This window comes from Dermacentor silvarum, chromosome 5, assembly GCF_013339745.2.
Source record: "Dermacentor silvarum isolate Dsil-2018 chromosome 5, BIME_Dsil_1.4, whole genome shotgun sequence".
In the NCBI taxonomy this organism is placed as follows: Eukaryota; Metazoa; Arthropoda; class Arachnida; order Ixodida; family Ixodidae; genus Dermacentor; species Dermacentor silvarum.
The window spans coordinates 23,286,704-23,311,060 of record NC_051158.1 but is presented as its reverse complement, the minus strand read 5'-3'; the positions used below and the strand labels follow the sequence as shown (position 1 = coordinate 23,311,060).

General features: G+C 45.8%; 1 protein-coding gene across 1 annotated transcript in view; it reads right to left on the bottom strand.

Annotated features, from left to right (window-relative positions):
- The window catches only part of LOC119453076 (uncharacterized), a 244,767-nt gene extending 228,024 nt beyond the window's left edge, over positions 1-16,743 (bottom strand). Inside the window, exon 1 of the mRNA XM_037715068.2 lies at positions 15,874-16,743. Within this exon, the coding sequence (XP_037570996.1) occupies positions 15,874-16,015 (142 nt within the window). The 5' untranslated portion in view covers positions 16,016-16,743. The remainder of the gene's footprint in view (positions 1-15,873) is intronic.
- Between the last annotated feature and the right edge of the window lie 7,614 nt (positions 16,744-24,357).

Below are 24,357 nucleotides of genomic sequence, written 5' to 3'. Positions count from 1 at the left end.
CCACATACACACTGCAGCCGATCGAGTGGCTTGCCTATATAGGTCATGACCATACGATCTACCGAGTTATCGTCATCATGCCGTCATCGTCTTCGTTTCCTTCACCGTTGTCGTGTTCGTAGACGTGCTGTCGTCGACCGCAATCGTGCGACATTCGCCGCCGCTTTTCGTCACACTAGAGTGTACTAGAATGTGGTCTAGTACACTCTAGTCACACTTGCGTCTTGCTACCATCATGGTCGGCATAACTGTCATTGTTGCCGTGTCGTTGTCTTCGCCCTGGACTTGCCTACCAACTGCCCTCAGTGCGACTTCTGCTCCAGCATGTTGTTTTCCTTTCTTTTTCTTTTTCAACAGATGTTGCCACCTTGTTTCGGCCCGTTGTGACAGGAATACACCCAATTTTTTATCCCGAAATCGTCCAGCCAACCTGTCTTGCCCCCCCTTTGCTTCACCCGCCCCATCTGGCGGCAGGGGGTATAAACACCGGAGGCCAACGATGGTCACGGAGACGCGTCCGTCATTTGACGAGTTCTCTCAAGCGCACGCCTGTACTATACAACGGCAGCCCTTGCCGGCGACCGTGGCCGGCGCCAATCGCTCAACGGGTCAGCGGTTTTTCTTCGGGGTCTACGGGGCGTCTCCGCGGCAGACCGCGCGCGCTCGCCACCGCCAATAGGTACGCGGAAGGCCTGCAAAACAGCGGCGAAAACAGCTCGTACATCAGAGTATATAGGAAAAAGGCTCCGGCTGGCTGCATGCTTACAGGGGCAAGAATGACAGCCATCGAATGCATAACCCGGTTCGTCCAACGTAAGCCAACAAGATAAAAAAGAAAGAACGCTTACCAACATGCATGCAAAAAATTTGGAGGACGCTTATGCTTAGCCTTTAAGAGTGGAACGCGACAGCATTCAAAGATCCCTGACTGCTTCTCACGCTTCCCGGCAACTGCAGCTTATGTAAACGTAAAGTTTACCGGGAAACACTGGCGGCGAACGCTATGCACGAAGGCAAGCTTTCTGGTAGAAACGCGGCCTCTTGCGTGGGCCGGTCCGGAGGTAGTGCACAGCAGCGTCAAAAAAATTACATCATTTTCAGGTTTCGGTTATTTCGGTTATTGTTTCGCACTTTTTAATATTTTCGTCTGAGGACATTTAACATAAAAGACATGCGCCGTCGGTGTTCTGTTTCGTGACATTTGTTTGTGGGCTGACATTCTCAAAATTCCGAGGAATAACTGTGTCAAGAATGTAAGACAAGGTATGAGCAACTTTGGTGATATATTAGTGTGGTAATATAACCCGCATAACCGCATGTTACATAGCAAGGCGCGGTATATAGCACATATACCTAAATTTATACGGTAATTTTCGTTCACGTGACGCCGACGCCGGACGCCTACACCTGGGAGGGGGGGGGGGGGGGGGGAGGTATTCTGTAAGAGTCCACCTAGTGGACTATCCACTTCGGCTGTCGCGAGTGGCTCCTGCGGCACGCGCGAGAAGAAGCCAGTCTCCTGAACGGGGCCCTTAACGCTGTCGCGTTAAAATCTTGGTAGGCTTGCATCTAGAAAAACGTCAAGTCGGTAGAGGAAAGTTCTAAAGGCCCACATTCGAATGCAATATGTAGCTAATGCCGGAGTCTTCATAAGAGACCATTCAAACATGCAGCAGCTTAAAGAATACAACTATGAATTTTTGGCAGCGGGATTTGAACATGCAATATTTAGCTGGTGCTTGAATCTTCATAGAGATGCTTCAAACCTGCAGCAGTTGACATGAAGACCCTATAAACCTTTGGCATCAGGTTTTTCAAATGCGATATTTAGCTTATGCTGGAGCCTTCAAAGAAATCCCTCAAACCTGCAGCAGTTGTCATGGAGACAATTGTGAACTTATAGCATTGGGATACCAAAATGTAATATTTCTCCGATGACGGAGTCTTCATCAACGTCACTGATATCTGCGGCAGTTTACGTAAAGGTCAATATAAGCCTTTCCCATTCGAATTTCCAAAAGAAAGTTTTAGCTCATGTTGGACAATCAATAAAAATTGTCAGACATACAGGAACTTGCATAGGGTCAAAACTTGTTTTGCTGTTGCTGAAGTTTTCACAGGAAGCAGAAGTTTCAATTACAATCTTTAGATAATGCAGGAGTCGTGATAAAGATCAATCAATACTGCCGAAGTTTTAGTAATACCGTTATAAGTTACTACATTTGTTCTAGCGCTTAGCACAAGAACTTGAGACAAAACGGACAGAATCCGGTGTGTGTCTCAATTTCTGTTCATTTTGTCTCGCGTTTCTGCACTAGGCACTAGAAAAGATGGACGAACAAGGCCAAAACTTACTGCACTTACTGCGTTTGAATTTTTAAATTGAATCTATAGCCGATGTTGAGTCTCTATAGAGATGTCATGCTTGCTGAATACTGAAGACCAACGTACACTTTTGGTATTTCGATTTTCAAGATAATGTCTTTGGGCGATGCTGCAGAGTCTTGAAAAACATTAGCCAAGGCTGCAGAAGTTCAAATCATGATTTTTGTGACGTATTGCAATTGCATTTCCAAATGCACTCTTTAGCTAATGCTGGTGTTCTCGAAGATATCACTCAAGCGTACAGAAGTTTACGCACCTGGACACTTGTAGACTAATGGCAGTTGGTCTTTTTTTTCCGAATGTAACCTTCAGCTTCATAAAGATCAGTCAAGACTGCAGAAGTTTGCATGTGGAACATTTTCAACGTATCGCGCATGAATTATCGAAATGCAATCTTTAGCCGATGCTGGAATCTTGATAAACTTCAGTCAAGCCTACAGAAGATTCAAACGAGACCATTCTAAACTACTGCAATTGAGTTTCCAAATTCAATCTTTAGCTTATGTTGTAATTCCCAAGGAGATCACTCAAGTGTACAAAAGATCGCATCTCGACTGTTGTACGCCAATGACACTTGATTTTTTTTCTGAATGTAATATTCAGCTTCATAAAGATCTGTCAAAGCTGCAGAATTTTGCATGGGGAACATTTTCAACTTATCGCGCATGAATTATCGAAATGCAATCTTTAGCCGATGCTGGAATCTTGATAAAGTTCAGTCAAACCTGCAGAAGATTCAAACGAGACCATTCTAAACTACTGCAATTGATTTTCCAAATGCAATCTTTAGCTTATGTTGTAATTCCCAAACAGATCATTCAAGTGTACAAAAGATCGCATCTCGACAGTTGTACGTCAATGACACTTTATTTTTTTTTCTGAATGTAATATTCAGCTTCATAAAGATCTGTCAAGGCTGCAGAAGTTTGCATGTGGAACATTTCAAACTTTTCTGCATTAATTTTCCAAGTGCAATCTTTAGCTGATGCTGGACTTCCCAAACAGATCACTCAAGCGTAAATGTCTGCATCTAGATAGTTGTACGTCAACGGCACTTGATTTTCCAATTCATGCGTTGCCACGAGACTCTAGAATAGCTTGGCTTAACCCATTAAGGTCAAGAAAAAACTACTGGACAGATCTCGTTTATTGCCACCCAATGGTCTTCACAGCCTATAACCGCATTGTTAAAGCTATCTGAATTTTTATTTATTATTTCAAACGCTACAATAGCGTACTTTAAAAAGTACGCTGGCCCTCTATGGGATCAAAACCCAATGCAGGTCCTCGAAGGTATGCTTATAGTTTGAAACTTCTTAAAGCGAAAAGGCTCACACTGAATGGTGAAATTAAACTTTATACAGGTCCGCTTAGCCTTCTAATGGCAAAATTTGCATTTTATTGGCAATAATTATTTTAGGAGGTGTTTTTACTATACAAGCACGTAACATATTACGTCGGCTGGTGACTGGGAAGGGCTTTAGTGTTGCTTTCCGATGTACAAGCTATGCTGATATATTATTTGATACTGATGAAGACATGATGTTTTACATAGAATTCAGGCGTACAAAAGTAAAGCATTCAACACTTAGTTCAGTGGTGGCTGAAACTTTCAACCTAATGGTGGCCTCTTTTGCGATGACAGTCGATTTCTTGCATTATAATACTGTCACGCACGATTTGTTCCGTGGCATCTTTTGTTAAAAGTTTCTGACCTATCATGAGATGCAGCCCTCCTCTAGGTCCCGAATGCGGGTTGACCCATTTTTATTCCGTAGCTAATTTCATTTGCAAGAGGAATATGCGTCGTTTTGGTTTTCTCCTGCGTACTTTGCAATTTGTAATAAAAACGAGCATAAATGACTTCTACTTATAAACATAGTTCATAAAATATCTAAATTGTTGGCAACTAAAATAATAATAATTTGTAAAAAAAATTTTTAATAAATTTGTAATAATAATGCAATCTCACGCAATCATTATTTACAGCATTCTTTTCTAAAAATTACACACAAAAGTCAACTTCGATAAGCAAATACTAAGCATTATTAACAGCGGTATTTGCTTTGTTCAGAACTTCTCCAAATTTAGCGATGAACCGATCAAACACATCATGCAGCTGAGTAAGAACTACAACGTGGTCTTGGCAAGACCCTTCTTAGTAGAATGGCATATTAAGGAGGGCAGTATGTTTCTTCTGTACTTATTTACAAATGAAAATGGTGCTGTATTTTCAAAAGTTCACTGGGCCCTAACAGGATAAAGAAATTGTGTATTTCATTTAAAGGCGGTCGGGCGAGGGTGGGGGCATTAAGTAACTGATTCAAAGGCGTCCTGTATGACTACGTTCTGACTCGCAAGAATAAACCAACATGCTTGATCTTCCCGTTCAGCAGTTTCATGAATATACTTTATGTTCCTGACAAGGTTCCATTTGTTGCCTTAATTTTGTCCAGAACAACACACTTCTTTACATTCGTGCACGTAAAAGATACATGCATATATAAGTTCTCTCCCGAGTCTTACAAGCACAGCCTTATGGTTCTATGGTTCCCGTTTCTGTGCTTGTTAGTACTCTATTAGGCGCAATAAGATTGACTGATTGATTGATTAATCGAAGAATTTCCAGCTCCATTTCAGCAAGTTCATGACGGAAACTTATTCTCAGACTCACCCTAAGCCGAAGAAAACTCAAGTAACGCTCACACGACCTTGTCCGTAAGTGAAAGAGATTGAATGAACTCAAGGAAGCCCCCACCACCTAGCACGATCTCTTTCTGCTGGCTTGCAAAGAGGAACTTAAAACCTCGCACATGTTTCTGCTATTGAGGGCAAGAGCAGGGCACTTTTCTCCGTACCACCAACAAAGCTGGTAGGGCTATACGGGAAGAGGCGCACTTAACGGACCATAACCGCGAATGCCTGAATCCTCCATCGCAGTTTCTTTTTTTTTTCTGTTATTTTCGATATAGGAAGCGCTGTTTCTGTTGCTATATAGCTGTACGGCCGCGATACCAGTACTGAACTCATTCAGCGTATACGGAATCGCGGTGGTAGCGCGTTCTTACTGCTCCTGTGAGATACTATCGAGATGGCGGCTACCGCTTGTATACGTTTGGTTTTCGCTATGCGAGAACGAAAACCGCGCGCACTTCCTCTCCCCGAGCGTAGAAGAAACGAAGCCGCTCGGAGCCAGCAAGGATCCAACTCGTAGCCAGTCATCCGCGTCGACACAGCAAATGCAGACGACCTCCAGTCGTATATAGGCGCGCAGTATACTTATCGTCTGCATGAGCCACTGTATACGGTATATCGTCTGTGAGTTCGGATCACGAGTCCTGCCTTTATATTTTTCGTCCTGCTCTTTCGAAAACCCAATGCTTCCATTTTTCGAGCGACGAAAACCGTTCTGACCGTTCCTGGTGGCCCGCAGTATTCATTTCCTCTTTTATATTGCATTACTTCTTTCCTTTCCGTTCTTTCTTTCTTTTTCTTTTCTCATCTTCTGCGGCCAGGCTGAATGGCGTGAGGTTAGATTGCGGGCAGACGATATTTTCAGGAGCAGACGACCTCTGTATGTATAGCAGACGATGTTTTCGTTGCAATTGTTGCTTCGTATATACTTTTTCTTCTGCTTCTAAACCGGCAGCTTCGGAGACGGATTCCGCTTCCGCAAGGACTACCGTTACTCGGAATACAAGGCCACCGTCACGCAAGAGTGGCCGCTAATATCTGTCAACAGTTCGTGACCCAGCCATATGACCGCTGCTGCTATGGCATTGTGCCGTTTATCCAGGTCACCGTTTGCTTCTTTTTTCAACAGTGCAAAAGGATCACGCACTGACACTTCCCCGTAAACGTTCGAAAGAACCTCAATCCCGCCAAAACGACTACGCGGCTCCACTAGACACGCCTCTTGCAGAGCGAAGTTTTCATGATTGGACTGCGACAAGGCAAATATATAAAAGTGTGACGTTTATCGCATATAGCACACTTTGTACTGAAACAATCGCCGCCTCGCGTTAGATCGACACGCGATTTTGAAGGTTTCACTGAAACGAAACTCGTCGGAATGCGGCGGGGCCATTTGACGCCGTGCCAGTGAATGTCGCCGCACAGTACGGGTCAATGGACGCGATGCGTCACTCGGACGGCGGCTTCGTTAATGTGCCCTGCAAACCACATTCTGCAGCACCTCTTACCACTTTGCCGGTGTAGGTTACGAGGGGCAGAGTGGCACGGGTTGCGAAAGAGGCTCGCATTCGCGCGTTCCTCGTCAGCAAGTTAAAATGTTTTAAAATGTTCCGAGAACAGCAAATCGCGAGATAGCAACGTTTTTTTAGGCAGCCGTCTTTCCTGCACCTTCTTTATCTGGTAGTGTTTCGGAGAGAGAAAATTGTTTTGGCGCATGTCAGATCCCTGTTGAACCCGATCATGATGTTGCTTGTGTGATTTGGTTTCTTGAGAGTTCGCTTTTTTTCAGGGGGGGGGGGGGGGGGGGGGGAGGAGTGGGACGAGTGACTGAGGTTTTAAAACCGTGCTCTGGACACCTTAGGAGTGTTCTAGACGTAATCCCTGAATCTTTGGCTCTGCCGAGTTTCATGCGTCAGCTGAAAAGTTCAGTTGTACTTAGTGAACTGCCTGTAAATACTCTCTAGGTATAGTCTCGTTATGTTAAAGTTATGAAACAACTTCTTATGGAGAGAAGTAACGAAGGCGGCGGCAGTAGGTGGGAACGACAAGAAAAAGTAGGGAAGCAGAAAGTTGTCTCTTTGGCTCGGGGGCTCGTATCTAAATACATGGTAACGGAGAAATCGTTTTTCTGGGCGACCTCCGCACCTATTTCGATGAGTTTCGTTGCATTTAAACGAAAAAGTTAAAATCTAGATACTGTTGGAAGCCAACTTTTATTTAGGCCAGCAATCTTAAATAAAAATTGTTGAAACCTGCATTATTTCAGAAAACGAAATTACCACGTTAACAACTCTGCAACTAAGCAACGAAAAAAGATATTACAATCCTGGAAACTTTAAGTAAGAGTACGTCTAAAGCGGGCAACACTGATGTATCATACATGGCTCTCAGTTACACCCCTAATATGTGAGTAGGACTTTTGCAAAACCCTCGTAAACATTCTATTCAATTCACGTAAGATATAGACTGATATACTAAATTTGTCCGCTTTAAATTTTATAACGAAAGCAGTTTAAAGAACTGCGATAACTTTTTTCGTGAAGAGAAACTTCGTGTTTCTGTTTTTCTTTTTCCCAACCTTACCGATTATTCAAATTTTTTGTAAAGATCCCTAGGCCCTAGCTAAATGAAAATTCCGCTTGCTACAGTCACTACAATTTTGTTCTTCTCTCAAGTGCAGCAGATGTCATTCAAATCGTCCCAGGGGTTTCGGTGTTTCATGAAAGAATTTCTGCGTTTTACGTGTCTCCGAATCCGCGGTATGGGAGCTGGCCCCGAGCCAAAGCTTCCTCTTAAAGGTGCCATTCAAAACAGTGACAGCAGAACACCATATTTGCGGTCAAAAGTGATTATTTTTATTGCGATAACAATTACACGGAAACTCGAGACGCATTCGCACAGTCGGTGCCGCCGCCGCCGTGCTGTCACGATAACTACGGGCATGCGCAGCCCGCGCGTGTAGGGTTAACAAGTCCCCCATAATACGCGAGAGACGCGCAGTGCGTTTCTGTGCAGAAATGAGGAAGCCACAGCTGGACACGCCCTCGAGCACACTCCATTCAATCGTTCTGCCTCACTGCTGACGCGAGCGTTATCCGCACAGACACAACTCATCTCTGTGTGCATAGCACACCGTGGTGCACACATGCATTGGCCCGAGCGGAACGGACAGTTCATTTCGAGCTACAAACTTGTGTCCCACCTCGTCCACCATTGAGGTGCGACGCCTGCAACGATGAGGAGCGCCGGTGAGGAGCGCCGCCAGCGCCGCCCGGGTGTGGCGGCGCTCCTCACCGGCGCTCCTCACTTGCGCTACTCATTGTCGCGGCGCTCCTCAATGCGTAAGCGTTTTGAGAGTCCCAGTAGCTGCCAGGTAGCTGCTTCTGCTGCTTAGCAGCAGTTGCCTCACATGCTGCGTCATGCCAAGTTATCACGCCCGCGCATATTCTTAGAAGTTAGAGCACCATCTGATAAGCTTCAGTGGAACGTTGACCATTGCAATCTCTTTCAGTATACTTCGCCTTTCGGGCGAGGCTGCCCAACGTATCTTCTTCCTGCGGTAAATTAAACAAAATATTCCGCGAGGACATTTTGTCGAAATGAGAACTATATATATAGCACATACATCAGTGAGTCATGTTCAGATTCGCATGTTCGCGAATACCACTGCCTGGACACAGATTGAGCGTATCATTTCAGTGCGGAGTTGAAGCGGAATGACAGCCACAGTTTCGAGAGGGCATGCCAGTTGATTCAAACTATGTACACTTGTTGCTTCGCTTTTTTATTTCCTGGCTTCGGTAATTTAAAAAAGACACTTTAGGCTTTAGATCAGGTATTTCTGTCCTAGAGTCACTACAGTTCAACCCCCTTTTTTTTAGGATGAAACAACTTCCATGAAATTTGTGCTACCCTGAAAGCTTCAGAGTGAGCTTTGGATCTTTAGGATAACAACTTCCATGAAATTTGTGCTACCCTGAAAGCTTCAGAGTGAGCTTTGGATCTCGCGCTTGCTCGCCAACAGTGGCGCACATGTTGGTGTGCGAACCTGTGTGCACCGAATGTATTATGACAGACGCCAGCAAGCGAACCAGGAACACTTAACAAATGTCGCTATGAAAATAGAACCGTCGAAGCAACAAACGACAGCAAGTTTGTTCACTGGCGTCTGCTTTCCTTCGTAGCAGACGGCGGCAAAGTTCATCGTCTGGTCGCCGATCGTCGTCTGCACCGGTTCGATACAGGTGCGACACACCCGTTCACGAGTCATTAAGACGCGCATTTATAAACACCGCGCGCTCTCTAAATGGCAAAGCAACGCTCGGCGATTCGTACGCGTTAACAAATGACACTTGCTGGAGCGGTGCATAGCTCTCTGCATTGCGACCGGAATGCGAGAGACAGAACGCGGAAACACACAACGTCTGCAAGTTAGCGCCCACCCGTCTGCTTCCGCGATTAGCAGCAGACGACGACGGCAAAAGTTTATCGTCCGTCCGATCGTGCGTCTACGGGGGGTCGCTCGCTGCAGTGCTCTGACGGGAATCTTGCGCGTTCTTCGAATTTGTCGCGCACGTTCCGACCGGTCCACTGTGCGGACGTTTCGGCTCACGTGCACCTAAACAGCATCGAATCGCGGTGTAGACGTTTTGTTTTGTTTCCGCGTCGTCTCTTCCTCTACACGTCGTACATACACGTGTAGGGCGGTCGCTTTGCAAAGTTTTACTTCGACTCGTGACCTCAGATCGGGAAGCGACACGATGTTTCTCACCGAGAGCTTTCTAAACTCGAGCCGTTGCTGCATAGTACACCTTCTCATTTTTGTTTTCTCACATTTTTTTTTCTCAACTCTTTGACGCTCACGCTGTACTGGTCATCGTGATTCTTCGCCGTCTGCTACATGGTTCGCGCCCTTTTGTCTTCTGGTCCGTCTCGCCTTGGCTTTGAAACTGCCTTTACTGAGGAACGTGTTTTTCCGAGCGTGGGCTATGCGGAGCGTTTTTCTTCTGCTTTTCGCGTGCCTCCATATTTATAGCTCAACCTTGCCCGCATTTATCCTTTGACTCTCTGCGGGGGTGTTCTGCGGTCGAGGTGGTCCGAAAGAGAAAAATGGCGCCCCGGTGCCATAGCTTTAGTCACGATCACCGGGCGCGCTGCTCCGGTATAGTGCGAAGTCACGCGTTTCACTTCCTTTTTTTTTTCTCTCTCATCTTTCGTTCCCTTTGTAGTTATTACTGGCTCCGTGCCCTGAAGAGATCACTACGATTTGAATCAGACCAGACCATTTTTTTTATAGCTTGACGTTGCTTTAGCGGACGGTGGAATGCTGCACTTTTTTATTCGTGTGTGTGTGTGTGTGTGCTGTTGCATATAGTATATCACGTAATGTGAATTCTCCAAGCAGTCTCAGGTCATGTTCGTCTTGTCTGAAGTCCAGTAACTACAGCTCGCAGAACTTAATATGTTTTCATAACGGATACCTGTTGCGTCATGTATGATTCACTAGTATATGGAATGCTATCCACGCTTGCGATAAACGGAATAACTTTTCATGTGCCTTAAACATTTCTACCTCATAATCACTGCTTCTACACTGTTATTGCACTGTTATCTCGTACATGGTAGGTGCCTTGTAATTCTTGAGTATAAATGAATGAAAAAAATCACAGTTCTTTCTTTTTCTAGCTATTACTCTTTAAAAATCGCCTGCGGCATGCAGCGTAATTCTACTTCTTGAGCTGGATTGTTCTAAGGGGAGGTCATTATTTGCACGAGAAATCTAAATACATATTCGCCTAATTTCCCAATTTTTGCTAAGTACTTTTTAAACTAATTACTTTACGGCACACGCGTTTCAATTAACGAACTCTAGACGGTGAGTTAGCAAAACATATCCGCTTGGAAAAAAAATTCTGAGGACTACGCCGGTTTCACGATATGCGTTCCCAAAATTTGAGACGAACTACATTGGCATTTCAGTTCATTCATTCATTCATTCATTCATTCATTCATACCTCAAATGCCCCTGGCATGGGGCATTTGAGGGGTTGGTTACATTTGTGCGAGGTCGTCGATGAATCACTTGAATTGGCTAGGATGGGAGTGGTGCGCAGCGTCGGTGGGCAGATCATTCCAGTATTTAGCTGTTCGAATGAAATATGAGTTGAAATGCGCAGTAGGGGTGCGCGCAGGCGGTGGGTATACAGCTTTAGAATGACTGCTGCGGAGCGAAAGGCGATGAGCAGGTACGATAATCGAGTGAGGAAGAGACGAGTGGTTAAACCTGTGGTAGAAGGACAGGGGCGCTATTTTTCTGCGTGACACAAGGGTGGGAAGATCGGCTGTATGTTTTAGATCGGTGACGCTAGAATAGTACGAATAATCCGAGAAAACAAATCTAATAGCACGGTGTTGGATGGACTCGAGAGATTTTTGCAGGTTAATCTGGTGCGGGTCCCAAACTGCGCATGCGTATTCCAGTTCGGGACGAATAAACGTTTGGTACGTTAGCAGTTTTAAGTGAGAAGGGGTGAACTTGAGGGTATGCCGGACAAAGTCAAGGACACGGTTAGATTCGTTTGTTATACTTGCTATATGATGCGACCAGCTGAGATTATGAGTCACTGTCATAGCCAGGTACTTATATGATGAAGCTAAAGATAATTTGGAGCCAAAAACGACGTACCCATGCGCTTGGTAGCAAGCTCGGCGGTGGAATGAGATCTGCGAAGTTTTCCTGATATTTAAACACATCAATCAAGATCTGCACCAGTTTTCAACCATTAGTAAATCGTTTTGAAGGGAAATGTTAGCATGGAAGCTATGGATAGCACGGTAAAGGACACAGTTGTCTGCAAAAAGGCGAATACAGGAGGAGATGTTTGTCGGTAGGTTGTTGATGAAGATTTAAAAAAAAGTAATGGTCCGAGGACGGTGCTTTGAGGAATTCTGGATATAACAGGCGCTAACGAGGAAGTGTGCCCATTAATACAGACAAACTGTTTCCTGTTTTTTAGGAAGTCACACAGCCAGTCGGAGACAAAGGGGTTAAGATTTAGGTGTGAGAGCTTAAGGAATATCCGTTTGTGTGGCACCTTGTCAAAGGCTTTCTCCAAGTCGAGGAATAGGGTGTCTATGGGAATATTGTGACCAATGCTTGAGCTGATATCATGAATAAATATTGCAAGCTGAGTCTCTCAAGATAAAACCTTTTTGAAAACCATGTTCCTGTGGGTGAAAGAAGCCAACAGAGATTAGAAACTTTGTTATATGCGAATAAATGACGTGCTCCATTAATTTTGAGGACACACTCGTTATTGAAATGGGTCGATAGCTATTATGTGAAGACGTAGTACCTTTCTTTGGAACTGGGATGCCCACCTTCCAGTCCTGTGGCACCACTCCTAATGACAGTGACTGTTGGAAAATATGAGACAGGATGACACTTGTACTATGTTTGGCATTTTTTAACACCTTCGAGTTAATTCCATTGACGCCTGCAGAAGATGATAACTTAAGATTGTCAATTAGTTTTCTGACGCCATGAGGGCTGACTTGTATGTCGGGCATAGTAGGGTAACTAAATTCAGAAAAATCGAACAGTTCATCATTGGGTTCGAGAGCGAATACAGAAGAAAAAGCTTCATTGAGTACATCAGGAACGTCTGCTTCAGGAAGAGGGTTATTGTGATCGTCGCATAAAGAAACAGTTTTATGGTGGCCTGGTTTAATTGTTTTCCAGAATTGCTTTGGATTATTACGCAACGTTGTAGGTAATGTCGTAGAAAGGAATCGTCGCTTAGCTTCCGCTGCAAAGCGCTGAAATGATTTTTCTGCCGCGTTGCATCTTGCCTAAGCGCGTGCATTGTTTGTATTTTTGGCAACTCGAAAATGTCTCTTCTTTTTGTTGTTCAGACGTTTTAAGTTTTTATTGAACCAAGGGGACGATACGCGCTCCGTAACATAAATGGTTGGTATGTATCTATTAGTTAGGTCGCCGATGTTTGTGCTTCACACGCAATGACGTTATCTTAGAAAAAGTAAGTGAAACAACACTGAATATTTACCGCAAATTTGGCGGCGCTTGTCTCTAAACTAGTGCCAGTTTCAAGGAGGAGGAGGAGGAAAAAAAGAAGAAAGGAAAGGCAGGGAGGTTAACCAGACGCACGTCCGGTTTGCTACCCTTCCGAGTGCATGTGCCTCAGTACTCGCTGTCTTCAATTCGTAAAATGCGATGTGTAGCCTATCGTAATCAGTTAAAAAGGTGATTAGTTAACTTTCGTTTATTTGTCGATTATTCATTTTATTTATTGCGCAAATAATCGGGTACTCGAACTCAAGCATTAGATTAGCGCTGGATGTCACAGTCAATTAAAACAAAATTCCTGTTATCCCCAAAAAAAGCACTGTATATTTTGCCCAAAGAAAACTATTAATCCACTCATTACTTCTTTTTATAATTTTCCGCAACTTCTGTGAGAAAAAAAAAGGCAATGGAGGCCTTATCGATATAGTCTTCGCTCAATAGTTAGTAGAATGTAACTTTTTCTTTTAAATGCGACAAATGTATTAGCACTCCTTTAAGCGGTTGCCTGAAAATAACAGTTCCGCGTTTTACACGTACATGAAATGGGAAGTGAGTGTGCGCAGTAAAACTTATTTTTGATAGAATAATGTGCTGCAAAAGCAGATTTGATCCAAGTTTTCAGTTAAGCCTGGCTCGTTCTGTCATCCTCTACTACACGAAACCTCATGGTTAGTCCTGTTGGTAATGCAAATAAGCTGATCAGAATGGGCTCGAAAATGAATGCTGTATTTTAAACTAAGATGTACGCGTTTTCGCGATTCATGTATGGGCTTCGTAATAATCTGCTGTATTGAGATAATGACTCGTTTTCTCATCCAGAATAGAAAGAGAAAAAGAGGGAGAGAGTGAGTACTGAGTACACGTGGGACGATGTAAAGGGACGCTATAAGCGATCTCTTAAACAAGTGCACTTCAAGTAGGGTAGCAAACCGGACGCTCGTCTGGTTAACCTCCCTGCCTTTCCTCTACTTGCTCTCTGTCACTCTCTTCCCATCCCGAAACCGAAACTATGTTGCGAGAACGTCTGCCATAACTATTCTATTGAGTGGTGGTGAGCCATACAAGGTCGATCCACATAGGTCGCGAAGCTTCGGGCGAAAAGCGGTTCAGAACCAATTGTCACCGACATAGCAAGGGTGGTTATGGGAGCAGCGATTGAAGCGCGACTATGTTTGGACACTGGGAAACACTGGGAAAGAAAAAAAGCGTTTTTAAATTAAAGCGAGACGCAGTTAGATTCATTCAACGAAAATAAAATTCCTAATTCATTTTATATATGCATGGCGAGAAAAGATACAACTGTATTTTACTAGGTCATTATCAATATATACCTTTTTCCAGGGCCCACCGTGAGAGCGCCCATCGATAGCGGCGGGCGTTGACGCCGCTATCACTTGCAATGCCATGCAACTCTTGAAGTGTGCAGAAAGGCGCGCTCGTAAAGTTCACCTGTTACAATACGCCCCCCTCACATGTGTTGTGCTGCATGTCGACGTTTGTCTGAATTAGGTGACGTGGGTAGTTTTATTGTCTCTTAACCTGTGCAGTCAAAAGTAGTGAGTTGCGACCGTTAGATACTTGTTTACTTTAGTTGTTTTCGTGCAACAGCGCTGGCCGACGGGCTTGGCGTCCGACGAAAGGACGGGCACTCTACGCAATCTACGCCCAAAGTGTTCGTCGGCCTCCAAAGAAAGTATGTTCTGTGCAGCGATGCGATTTCGACACCCGTACGGCTGATCTTTTCCGGCATCGCTTTTCGCGCTGAAAACTCGGAACGATCATTAAGTCGAATGGCGGGGCATTTGAATATACAGCTCTAATGGCAGGCCTCCGAAAACAAATTTCGCGCGTATGAGAACAAAATGACGTCACTTCTGTTTTTGACGGATATGACGTCAAATTATTTTTTCTTCCGCCGGAAGTGTTCCCTCCTCACACAGAAGGCGCTTAAGCCCCATGAACCGGCGGTAAGCAACCATGTTTTGAACGTATGGGCTTCTATGGAAGCTTCGCTACCAGGTATATCTACCTTGAGCCATATCTGTATTCTCAATCATGTTGAGTGACTGGGCACTTTGGTTACTCTGAAGAAATGGAAATTGTACATGTGACGACTGTTCTCTTTTAGAGACATGAAGCAACGTTTAAGATGTAGATCCCGTAAACGAAAACAAACTGTGAATAAAAATGGGTGATCAAGCGCCTGAAACAGATTGGCCGACGTTCCGATTGGTCGACCTTTCTTTGTCAAAGACGCCTCGTTGTACGTGCGTATCAGTGTATTGCGGATAGTCATACGACGTCACGCACTGTTGCTGCGTGGTACCGACGGCAATCTGCGAAGCATCTTCATTTAAAATTGCCACCGGTAACAACACCACGTGACGCCTCTCCACAACCTAACACTAGTGCGCTCGCTGAATAACGGCGGTAGAACAAGGAACGCCACTGAGACCAAAGTTCCGACAAGGGGACTTGTCTTGGTCAGGGCAGCAATCCGTGTTATTCACTTCAAGCCACATTTGCCATGTTTGGCAATTTTGCCCTTGTTTGGACAAGCAAGCCAAGGATGACGATATCCACCGCCTTCGATATAACCAGCTTTCTCATCAGAACGCCGGGTCAGCTCATCTCACATATTTGATCTGATAGAGTGGTCATCCTCCTTCTGAATCAACATTAAAGTAATCTCCATGAATCTGACTCACCTGGAGCGATCCGTTTTCTGCCGGCCAGCCTCCTCCACCACAACGCCGTAGCAGACGAACTCGCGACGACGCGGCTCGTAGCAGACGACGAGTCGCGGGTCACACGATCAGACGAAAGCGGCGTCGTCAGCAGCACTTCCATATTCCCGCACGTCACTCAGAGAAAACGGGCGCGACGCACCAATTAGCGACCACTTGACTACACCGCAGTAAAGGCCTAATATCTGGCTCTTAGCCAATCACCTTGGCACACTAAACCACTACCACTGGTTCAAAAGCCCGCCGAGATGTTCTTGCGTGATTACGGGAGTCGGGAACCAACGCCGAGTCTTCGGCAGAAGCACGTCGGAGACGAGAAAAATAGATTATTGTCGTCTAGTTGGTAGTGCGAAGTCGGTTATCACATCCAGGCGTGCACGTGACAGCAACTGGCACGTCTCTCGGTTGGTATCAGAGTCGATCGTCCCTCAGCTGGCAAAGGTGCAACTCAGATGGTGACGCTTCCGGAATCTTATCAGTCAGAAAAAAACTCGTCGCGCCGATTAATCGACGGAAACGCAAGACTCGTACATCCCGAAGGAAGCGCACAAACCACGGATCTGTCACCAAAGCCGTCTGCTTGGAAAAAAAAAAGTCTGGCCAGAAGGCGTTGGTCCTACTCCCACAAACGCAGTTCTTCTTCTGGAGTCCCTTTCGTCTGGTTCGCACGCGTACCGCACGGTATAGCAGATTCGTGCCGAGATAAAAAAAAAAGGCTTAGCGTAAAAAAACATGCCCCGCGTCTCGCCCTCCTCACCCGCTGCAGACCCCAAGAAAGCACCCGGACGACGCTATAGGCGACGACATCGGCGGTTCGCTCCGAACCTCTGACTTCTTTCTTTCCCCGCCTTTCGCTTGACTCCCGATACGCTCCAAGTCGAAATCCAGGGCAAGCCGGGCTTAGGGCAGGGCCGCGAGAGAGAGAGAGAGAGAGGAGCCGATGCGCGCAAAATAAGCGACCCGCGCACAACGGACGACGTTAGAACAATGACTAGAAACGCAGGCAAGGGGAACCGTATACAGTCGGTTCGTCGCGGTTCTTCTGTTTCTCTGTCTTCTTTCCCGCCCTTTTTCTCTCGATTTCTAAACACGGCGCATTTTCTTTACCCAAAGACCGCGTTGCGTGCTTACTCAATACTCACGCACACACACAAGCCCGCCCTCTCGCGTTAACGCGCCACCTCTCTCGACTCACGACGCACTGTCGACGTCGTCTGCTACTGCACACTCACGCCTGCACGCCCGCCCAGAAAGCGTCGTCTGTTCCCGCGAGTTCACGAGGGAAACGGTACCTTCTTTGGGAGATAAGAAAGCGAGCAGTGGGGCGTGTTCGACATTCAAATGTGGGGAAATGGCGCCGCCGTATATATAAATACATATATATGCAGCGCTCAACAAATCCAAGGAAGGCAAGGGCGCGAGCAGAAGTCGCCATGCGCACGTGCTGCAGACGTGTACTATAAGTATACATGAACGTCAGGCTATATACGCCACCTGGGTAACAACGGCAAGTTTCGGGTGCCTCAAAAGAGAAAAATAAAGAGACGAATTGAGCGCATATATATACACGAGTGAAGACAAAGAGAGGCGTACGATTCCGTACACACATAGATAGGCCCGCAGGTATACAATCACAGCCATAAAACGCGATGCATCACATTCGAGGGCCGCGCGCTGTGGAAGGCCGCCATGTTGTATGGCGCCGCGGCCCGTGACCGTCTCTGTTGCCGCGTATGGTAGCAGACGAAAGAAAGAAAAAGAAATCTTCGCGCTCTGCTGCGCAAGCTGGCAACATGTTGCCGCGTGAGAAGGCGGAAAAGAAATGCGCCATCGTATACGCGCTGAAATGAGCGTATAAGATGGAACAATAAGGCGAAGCACTCCTCTTTTCTGAGGCGGCTACAGGGTGCCGTGTGCGGAACGGAATGAAACGAAAAGAAAAACGTAACCTCTACGCGAGAACACACACGCCGCGCAGGTGGTGCGCGGAAGGCTATAACAAGACGACGAGCTTAGGAATTCCGATATCGCGTGCTACCCAGATGGAACGCAGAATAATATATACCGGCATGTATCCGCCGACCAAGAGTGAGCAAGGCGTGGACTTTGGGCGAACAAAGGCACCGGCCAGGCGTAAGGCTATGAAAGGGATAAAGAAAACGTTCAAGCGACCGTGCCTGGTTCGGGATCGCGTACGCTTACGATGGAAATTTACCAGACGCGTGCATTTGCGGTCGTACTATATAGCGTATCAGGGTCGCAAACGCGCGCGAATCAGAATGCAGTGCGTTGAATGAGAATGACAGGCGCTTGATATGCACTTCAGGGTCGCTGCTCACTCGGTTAAGCGTGACGGTGCCTGCGGGAAGCGCATGCGCGGGTAAACGCGGTGCGTGCATTTAAGCGGTAGCGCTTATACCTCCAGTTTAACGGTTCCGCTAAACGTACAATTATTGCGGTTAGAAAAACAAGCTCACTCGGTTAAGCTTGACGGTGTTTACGGAAAGCGTATGTGAGTAAACGGTGCGTGGGTTTGAGCGGTATATTATGCAGTTTAGCGGTCCCGTTAAGCGTAGGTATAACGGTTGCAAAAACAAGTTCCTTTTCCCATGTTATCATGTTCGGTCTAAGTAGGTAATTCACCGGTCTAAAGAAAAACCACTTTTTCGTTCGTGAGCAAGGAAAATCAAATACATTTTATACGGTTTAATCGTGAGCAGTACAAGTGAACAGTCTAACGGTTCCGCTAAAACATACTGCGATACCGGTTAAAAGAAACAAGTTACCTCAACTGTATTACCACGCTTGCTTTAGGTAGATAACTCACCCATGTCGTGGGAAAAAAAAACGTTCTCGTTAGTAGCAGAGAGAAACCTGTGCTCGTAGCCTCTCAATACGACAAGCGACTATAGGAATGAGCACATTGTTTTAGCTGTATATAAACCCCTTAATACCAGATTTATGTTAGAGCCCTACGATTCCATTCCATTTTTCCATTCCATTTTATTTTCCTTCGTCAAAAAGGAGGGGACGGGACTAAAAGTCGCAGCAGCGCGACTTGACAGAGGTCCCGACTCCCTAGCAAGTTTCTAGAGCTTCTGGCCATATGCGTACAACAATTTAACCGGAATGAATTATTGCCATTGCTATTTATTTATTTATTTATTTATTTATTTATTTATTTATTTATTTATTTATTTATTTATTTATTTATTTATTTATTTATTTATTTATGTACCCTAAGCGCCCGAGGGCATTACGTGGGGGGGGGGGGGGGGTGTATTACGGATACATGAAATCTATACACAAGGCAAGGTATACACAAAAAAAAAAAACATTTTAGCAGGAACGTATACACACTATTAAAAAGACAAATTGCTCTGAGTAAAACAGGAAACAGAACACTAAATCAGGTAGCTAGGCTGAACATTCACGTCAATAAAGAATACACAGTGAACAGAAGCAATACAAGCAATATGCAGAATTTCACATATTATTACAAGTATGTGGGTAAAGCGTTCACACCCCAAGATGACTCTAATTTGTGAGTGAACTCGTCATGGTCGGTGATGCAGGCAAGTGTCGCGTGGCAGTTTATTCCATTGTTTATAGCAAGGACAAGAGGTACAAGTAAACTGGAAACTGCATTGAGTGGTACACCGGGTGTCCATTTTTACGTTTTACGGAATTTTCAGAAATCGCCTGTGGCAGGTAGCATAATTCTTATCGTTGAGCTGGGTTATTCGAAGAGGCGGACATTCGCAGCACGAGAAATCGAAACACACATTCAACTAATTAACAAAAATTAACTAGTGAACTCCTTAGTTAATTACTTTACGCCACATATTGCAATTTACGAATTGTAGCCGGTAAGCTTGCAAGACGCATCCACTTGAAATGAATTTCCAGGATGACACCAGTTTCGAGATATTATTTCCCAAAGTGTGGGACGAAATACATGGGCGTTCCAGTTACTTTTGTGCTTCAATGTATAAAACAGCATTTTGGTAAAAAAGTGGAACAACAGTGCATTTTTACAGCGAGTTTGATGGCGCACATTTCCAAACTGGTGTCATTCTGGAAATTGATTCCAAGTGGATACGCCTGAAAAGCTCACCGGCTATACAATTCGTAAATTGCAATACGTGTCGTAAAGTAATTAACTAAGAAATTAATTAGTGATTTTTTGTTAATTAGTTGAATATGCATTTCGATTTCTTGCGCTACTAATGTCCTTCGCATAACCCAGCTCAATGATAAGAATTATGCTACCTGCCACAGGCGATTTCTAAAAATTTCTAGAAACTTAAAAATGAACACCCTGTGTATATAGTATAGGTGTATAGATATACTGCGAGTTGGTGACATTGAGCATTAGGTCCTTATTCGACAAATGCCGTACATTCGGCCTCGCTGGTTCAACTGCCGGTGGAAATTGGAGGAGTTGTTGTGTTCACTGAGGCAGAGGTGCAACATTGCACTCGGAGCACACGAAAACCGTGCATGAAACTGTGCGCTGTAAGGTGTCCGAAACTTCGGCCGTTCTTATTTCGCCCGTCTACGGGGCCAGGCTGTCCGGACTGAATGTACCATGCATTACTGTCCCATTTTTGCTCGCTTACCTCCTTGCCACTTATTTTTTTAAAGGATGGTTTTCTGCATAGTATAAAGGTGTCGCGAAAAAGTAACCAGACTTTGTCCTTTTCGAAAAAAAGAAAGAAAGCTAACACTTTAAAGCTTGCTTCTCTTGCTCCATTTATTGAAAGTTACAAAATATGGGTTCCGGTTAACGAGTTATTTTTCATCATCCAAATACAAAATCAAGCAATACAGACGCTGTTGTTTTGGTAAACCAGCAATTCCGTTTAAGCAATTTCTGTTTACCGAGATTCTACTGTACACCGTTTCATACGCAGCGTGCAACGCAGTGGAGGCTTCTTGCAGTAGCTCCGTTCGCACGAAGAAATACATCGGTGTTTGTTCTTTTCCGGCAAAAACGTGAATGTTTTTTTTTTTTATGCACAGTGATAAATGAAAAAAGTTATATACCTCAAAAATGAACAAACTGTGTTATATGGCTGGCAATAGGTTCTTTTAGATAATTTTACGTTTCGTTGTTTTTCTTTCCGGGTTTATTATTGTTTTATTTTCGTTTGCAGGCCGTCGCGACGTCTCACAACCGGGCTCGCGCGAAGATAAGTGACCGCGCAATTTGACTACCGAACGCGCGGAGTGATACATTTTAGTCACCGAACTTCTTGCGTAGCCCCCACAGCGTTGGACGCTAAGCACGCAACCGAGTGTTTTGACCATAGAGTTCCTCACAAAAATCACTAGAGGGAACCCTGACGCTTCTATCGTTCAGCCACCGTGGGAATCATGGTTATAATAAACATATAAATTTGTCTCACCTGCGTGCTTGTGGCTTGAGACGTTCTTGCGGCTTCGTTTATTGCGCTCTATCTACCCTCATCGCCTAAATTTCAATGCAATCTATCGGAAAGCGGAGGAGCTAGGAGGCTATATGGCGAAATCGTGAGAAGAAAAGCGTAGTGCCGCGCAAGACGGGCCCTGCGGCGACGACGGCTAAGAGATCGCGCCATGGAGAGTAGCGCGCGTCGTCTGTTCACCGATGACGCCACCGACACGTTATATGGAAACAAAGCGCTGCATGAGCGGAGGTCTGTCTGCGGCGGCTGCTGTGAATCGCACCTACGAGTCACCCACGCGCTGCCTCTCGCGATCTCCCGATTAGCGAGGCAATCGCGCCACACTTCGCTCTATATTTTTCTAAATGCGGAAGGCAACAAGACTCTGCGAACACGCGTAATCGCCACTAACTTGCAGCGGTATGCCGCCTGTCGAGGTGGCCAAATCGAAACGCGCCGTCTTGCCCGCATGCATCCGTCGATGTCGACGCATGCGCCCGTGGCGTAATGCTCCGCTAGTGGTCCTGTGTTCAAATCCTGCAATCGGGCAATTTTAGTAATGTTCCTTTAATTACTCATAAAGCAGTATATACTTTGTTGCAACTGACGAGTTTGCAACCTCACGGAGCCGCTGGAAATCAGAAGGACGAAGTTTGGGTAAATACATGTACTAATCACCGTGATTGCCGTGCTGGCTGGACCTACCTGCTCGCAGCTCCGGCAGACATTATCGCCGGAGTTTCCTCTAGTATGAAAATCAATATCCGCGTTTGCATGAATGTGACAACTGGCACATCGCGTTGCATCACGTCAACTTTCTAGCGCATCGCATCCATGTAAACAGGGTTCGCGTTGCATCACGGCAAGTTTCCGGCTCATCGCATCCATGTAAACATGCTAATACGCAAGGAAAGCGCGTCACATTAATGCGCCAGAGAGGGGTGTATTGAGACGAGTAAGTCGACTTTCGGAGTGCGTGTAAACGGCGATCGCATCCCAGTAGGAATTATGGGAAGGCAATTTGCTGCGGATCTGCCGCACTCGCCGAGGGGCGGGACAGCGAGATCGCTGAGAAAAATGGCGACCCCGAAGGTGACGCCGGAAGCGCCGCTTTGGATACGTTCGATGTGCGACACCGTGTGTAGACGGTGGCGCATCGCATTACTCCTTATGCGCTATACTATTTGCATTTATGTAAACGCGGCTCTCGTCAACCACAAACTGCTACTGATCCAAACATATATCGAAAATGCGCGTTACAGGCCATCCCGCATAACCCCAGCAGCAGCTCTGGCCAAGCGCACAGGTTTGGGCTAAATGTATTTTTAGCATCTGCAAAATCGCTAAAAATTCAATCATAGCGAAGAATAACTTGGCCCACGTCCTTTAACCGAATAACCGCGTTAGCTGTCATCAACTGTTGCAGACATCTTTTCTTTTTAAAGCATTATTCGGGCATTAAAGTGGAATTTTAACTTGTACGTGTAAATCTCGCTCCTGCAATAGCGAAACACCCACGCTTACTGTGAGAGAAAGGCAAGGTAAGCCAGTGTTCCTGTATCAGGGGACGTGTTCTCGGACGATCACTTTCGGCGAAACTATCGCTTTCGCGAGACGTAATGCCAGTATAGCGCACCCAGGATTTCTGCCAGGAGGGGAGGGGGGGGGGGGGGGTAAACAGTTTGCCAATATCATCGAAACAGCACTAATTTCAATTTCTTCATGGGAAATTGTCAAAAAATGCGCTTTTTGCGAGTGTGCAGACGATTGCGCGTCGTACATCTTATGTGCAGTACTCAAATGTGCAAGGAAAGAAAAGGGGTTAAACAAAATGGGGGGTGAAGTCGGCCTTAGGGGGGGGGGGGGGGGGGGTTACAACCCCCGAGACCCCCCCCCGTCGGTGCGCCACTGCGTAATGCTCACCCAGCCAATCAGCTCATCTGGTTTTGCTCAACCGACCAATAAGCGTGCGCCGAAAGCGACGTCCGAGAATATATATGTCCCCAGCTCGTCGCGCTTAAGCCGTTTTCATCGTCAGTGACGTCTTTATACCTTGCACGACGCCGGGATGTCACAAGACGTGGCGTGCTCACCCAAACACAAGCGGCAGCTGGAAGGCAGCTTTGTGTTTGAGTATCCGCGTAACAAAATTATGTTTTCTCGTATGTTCGAATTACCCTCCCCAGCTATCATGTCTGCAGGTTGTGTGTAGGTCTTACTTTACGCCTTATCTCACAGAATTTAATGTTAAACATTGCTTTAGTTCGATAATGCGCTTGTGCTTAGCGGAGGGCCTCGAAGAATAAGGATGTATGCTGCACTACCGCACACGTGCGCGCATGCGCGTACATCCACTTCCACAGGGTGGATTGGAGGGGATTTCTTTTTCTTTTTTTTTTTTTCTTCGCTTCGATCGCTGGCAGAGCCACAGCTCTACCAGCGATCGAAATAGGAGGCGAGTCAAGTCTGAACATTGTCGATACGTAATATACTGCTGAGTGTCATTATCGTCCGTCTAGCCTTTATTAAGGCACCACTCAGGTGACGTCAATCAGAGGTGTCTCCGTGCACCATGCGGTATGCCGCACCAGCGTATACATCCCAATACAGGCAACCGCAAAGCTACGAGGAAACACGTTTTGCTATAGCTTTCGTGCTACTAAAACTTTCGCGGAACCATTTTCTAAGCATTGTTTACCTCGCACCCAGATCATCAAGCTTCCCAAAATAAAGAACTGTAAAATAGTTCTACTGGAAGGGCCGTTAACATGGAGCACTCGGTAAAACGACCCGGTGACAGTGGCCGCGAATATGCCGCGATCAACCAGACGCACGCAACGCGTCGAAAGAATCTGCGCACTCTCAGGTCTCGGGTGGTGGCTGTGCAAGGTCACCTCGTCGTCTCGAGAGAGCTGAAAAACGAACTACTCTTTGCAACAGCTAGCCACTTTATTTTCCTGAATAATACAGCGCGCGATGCGCCGCTTTGGCCAAGCAGCTTGCCGGTGAAGTTCGG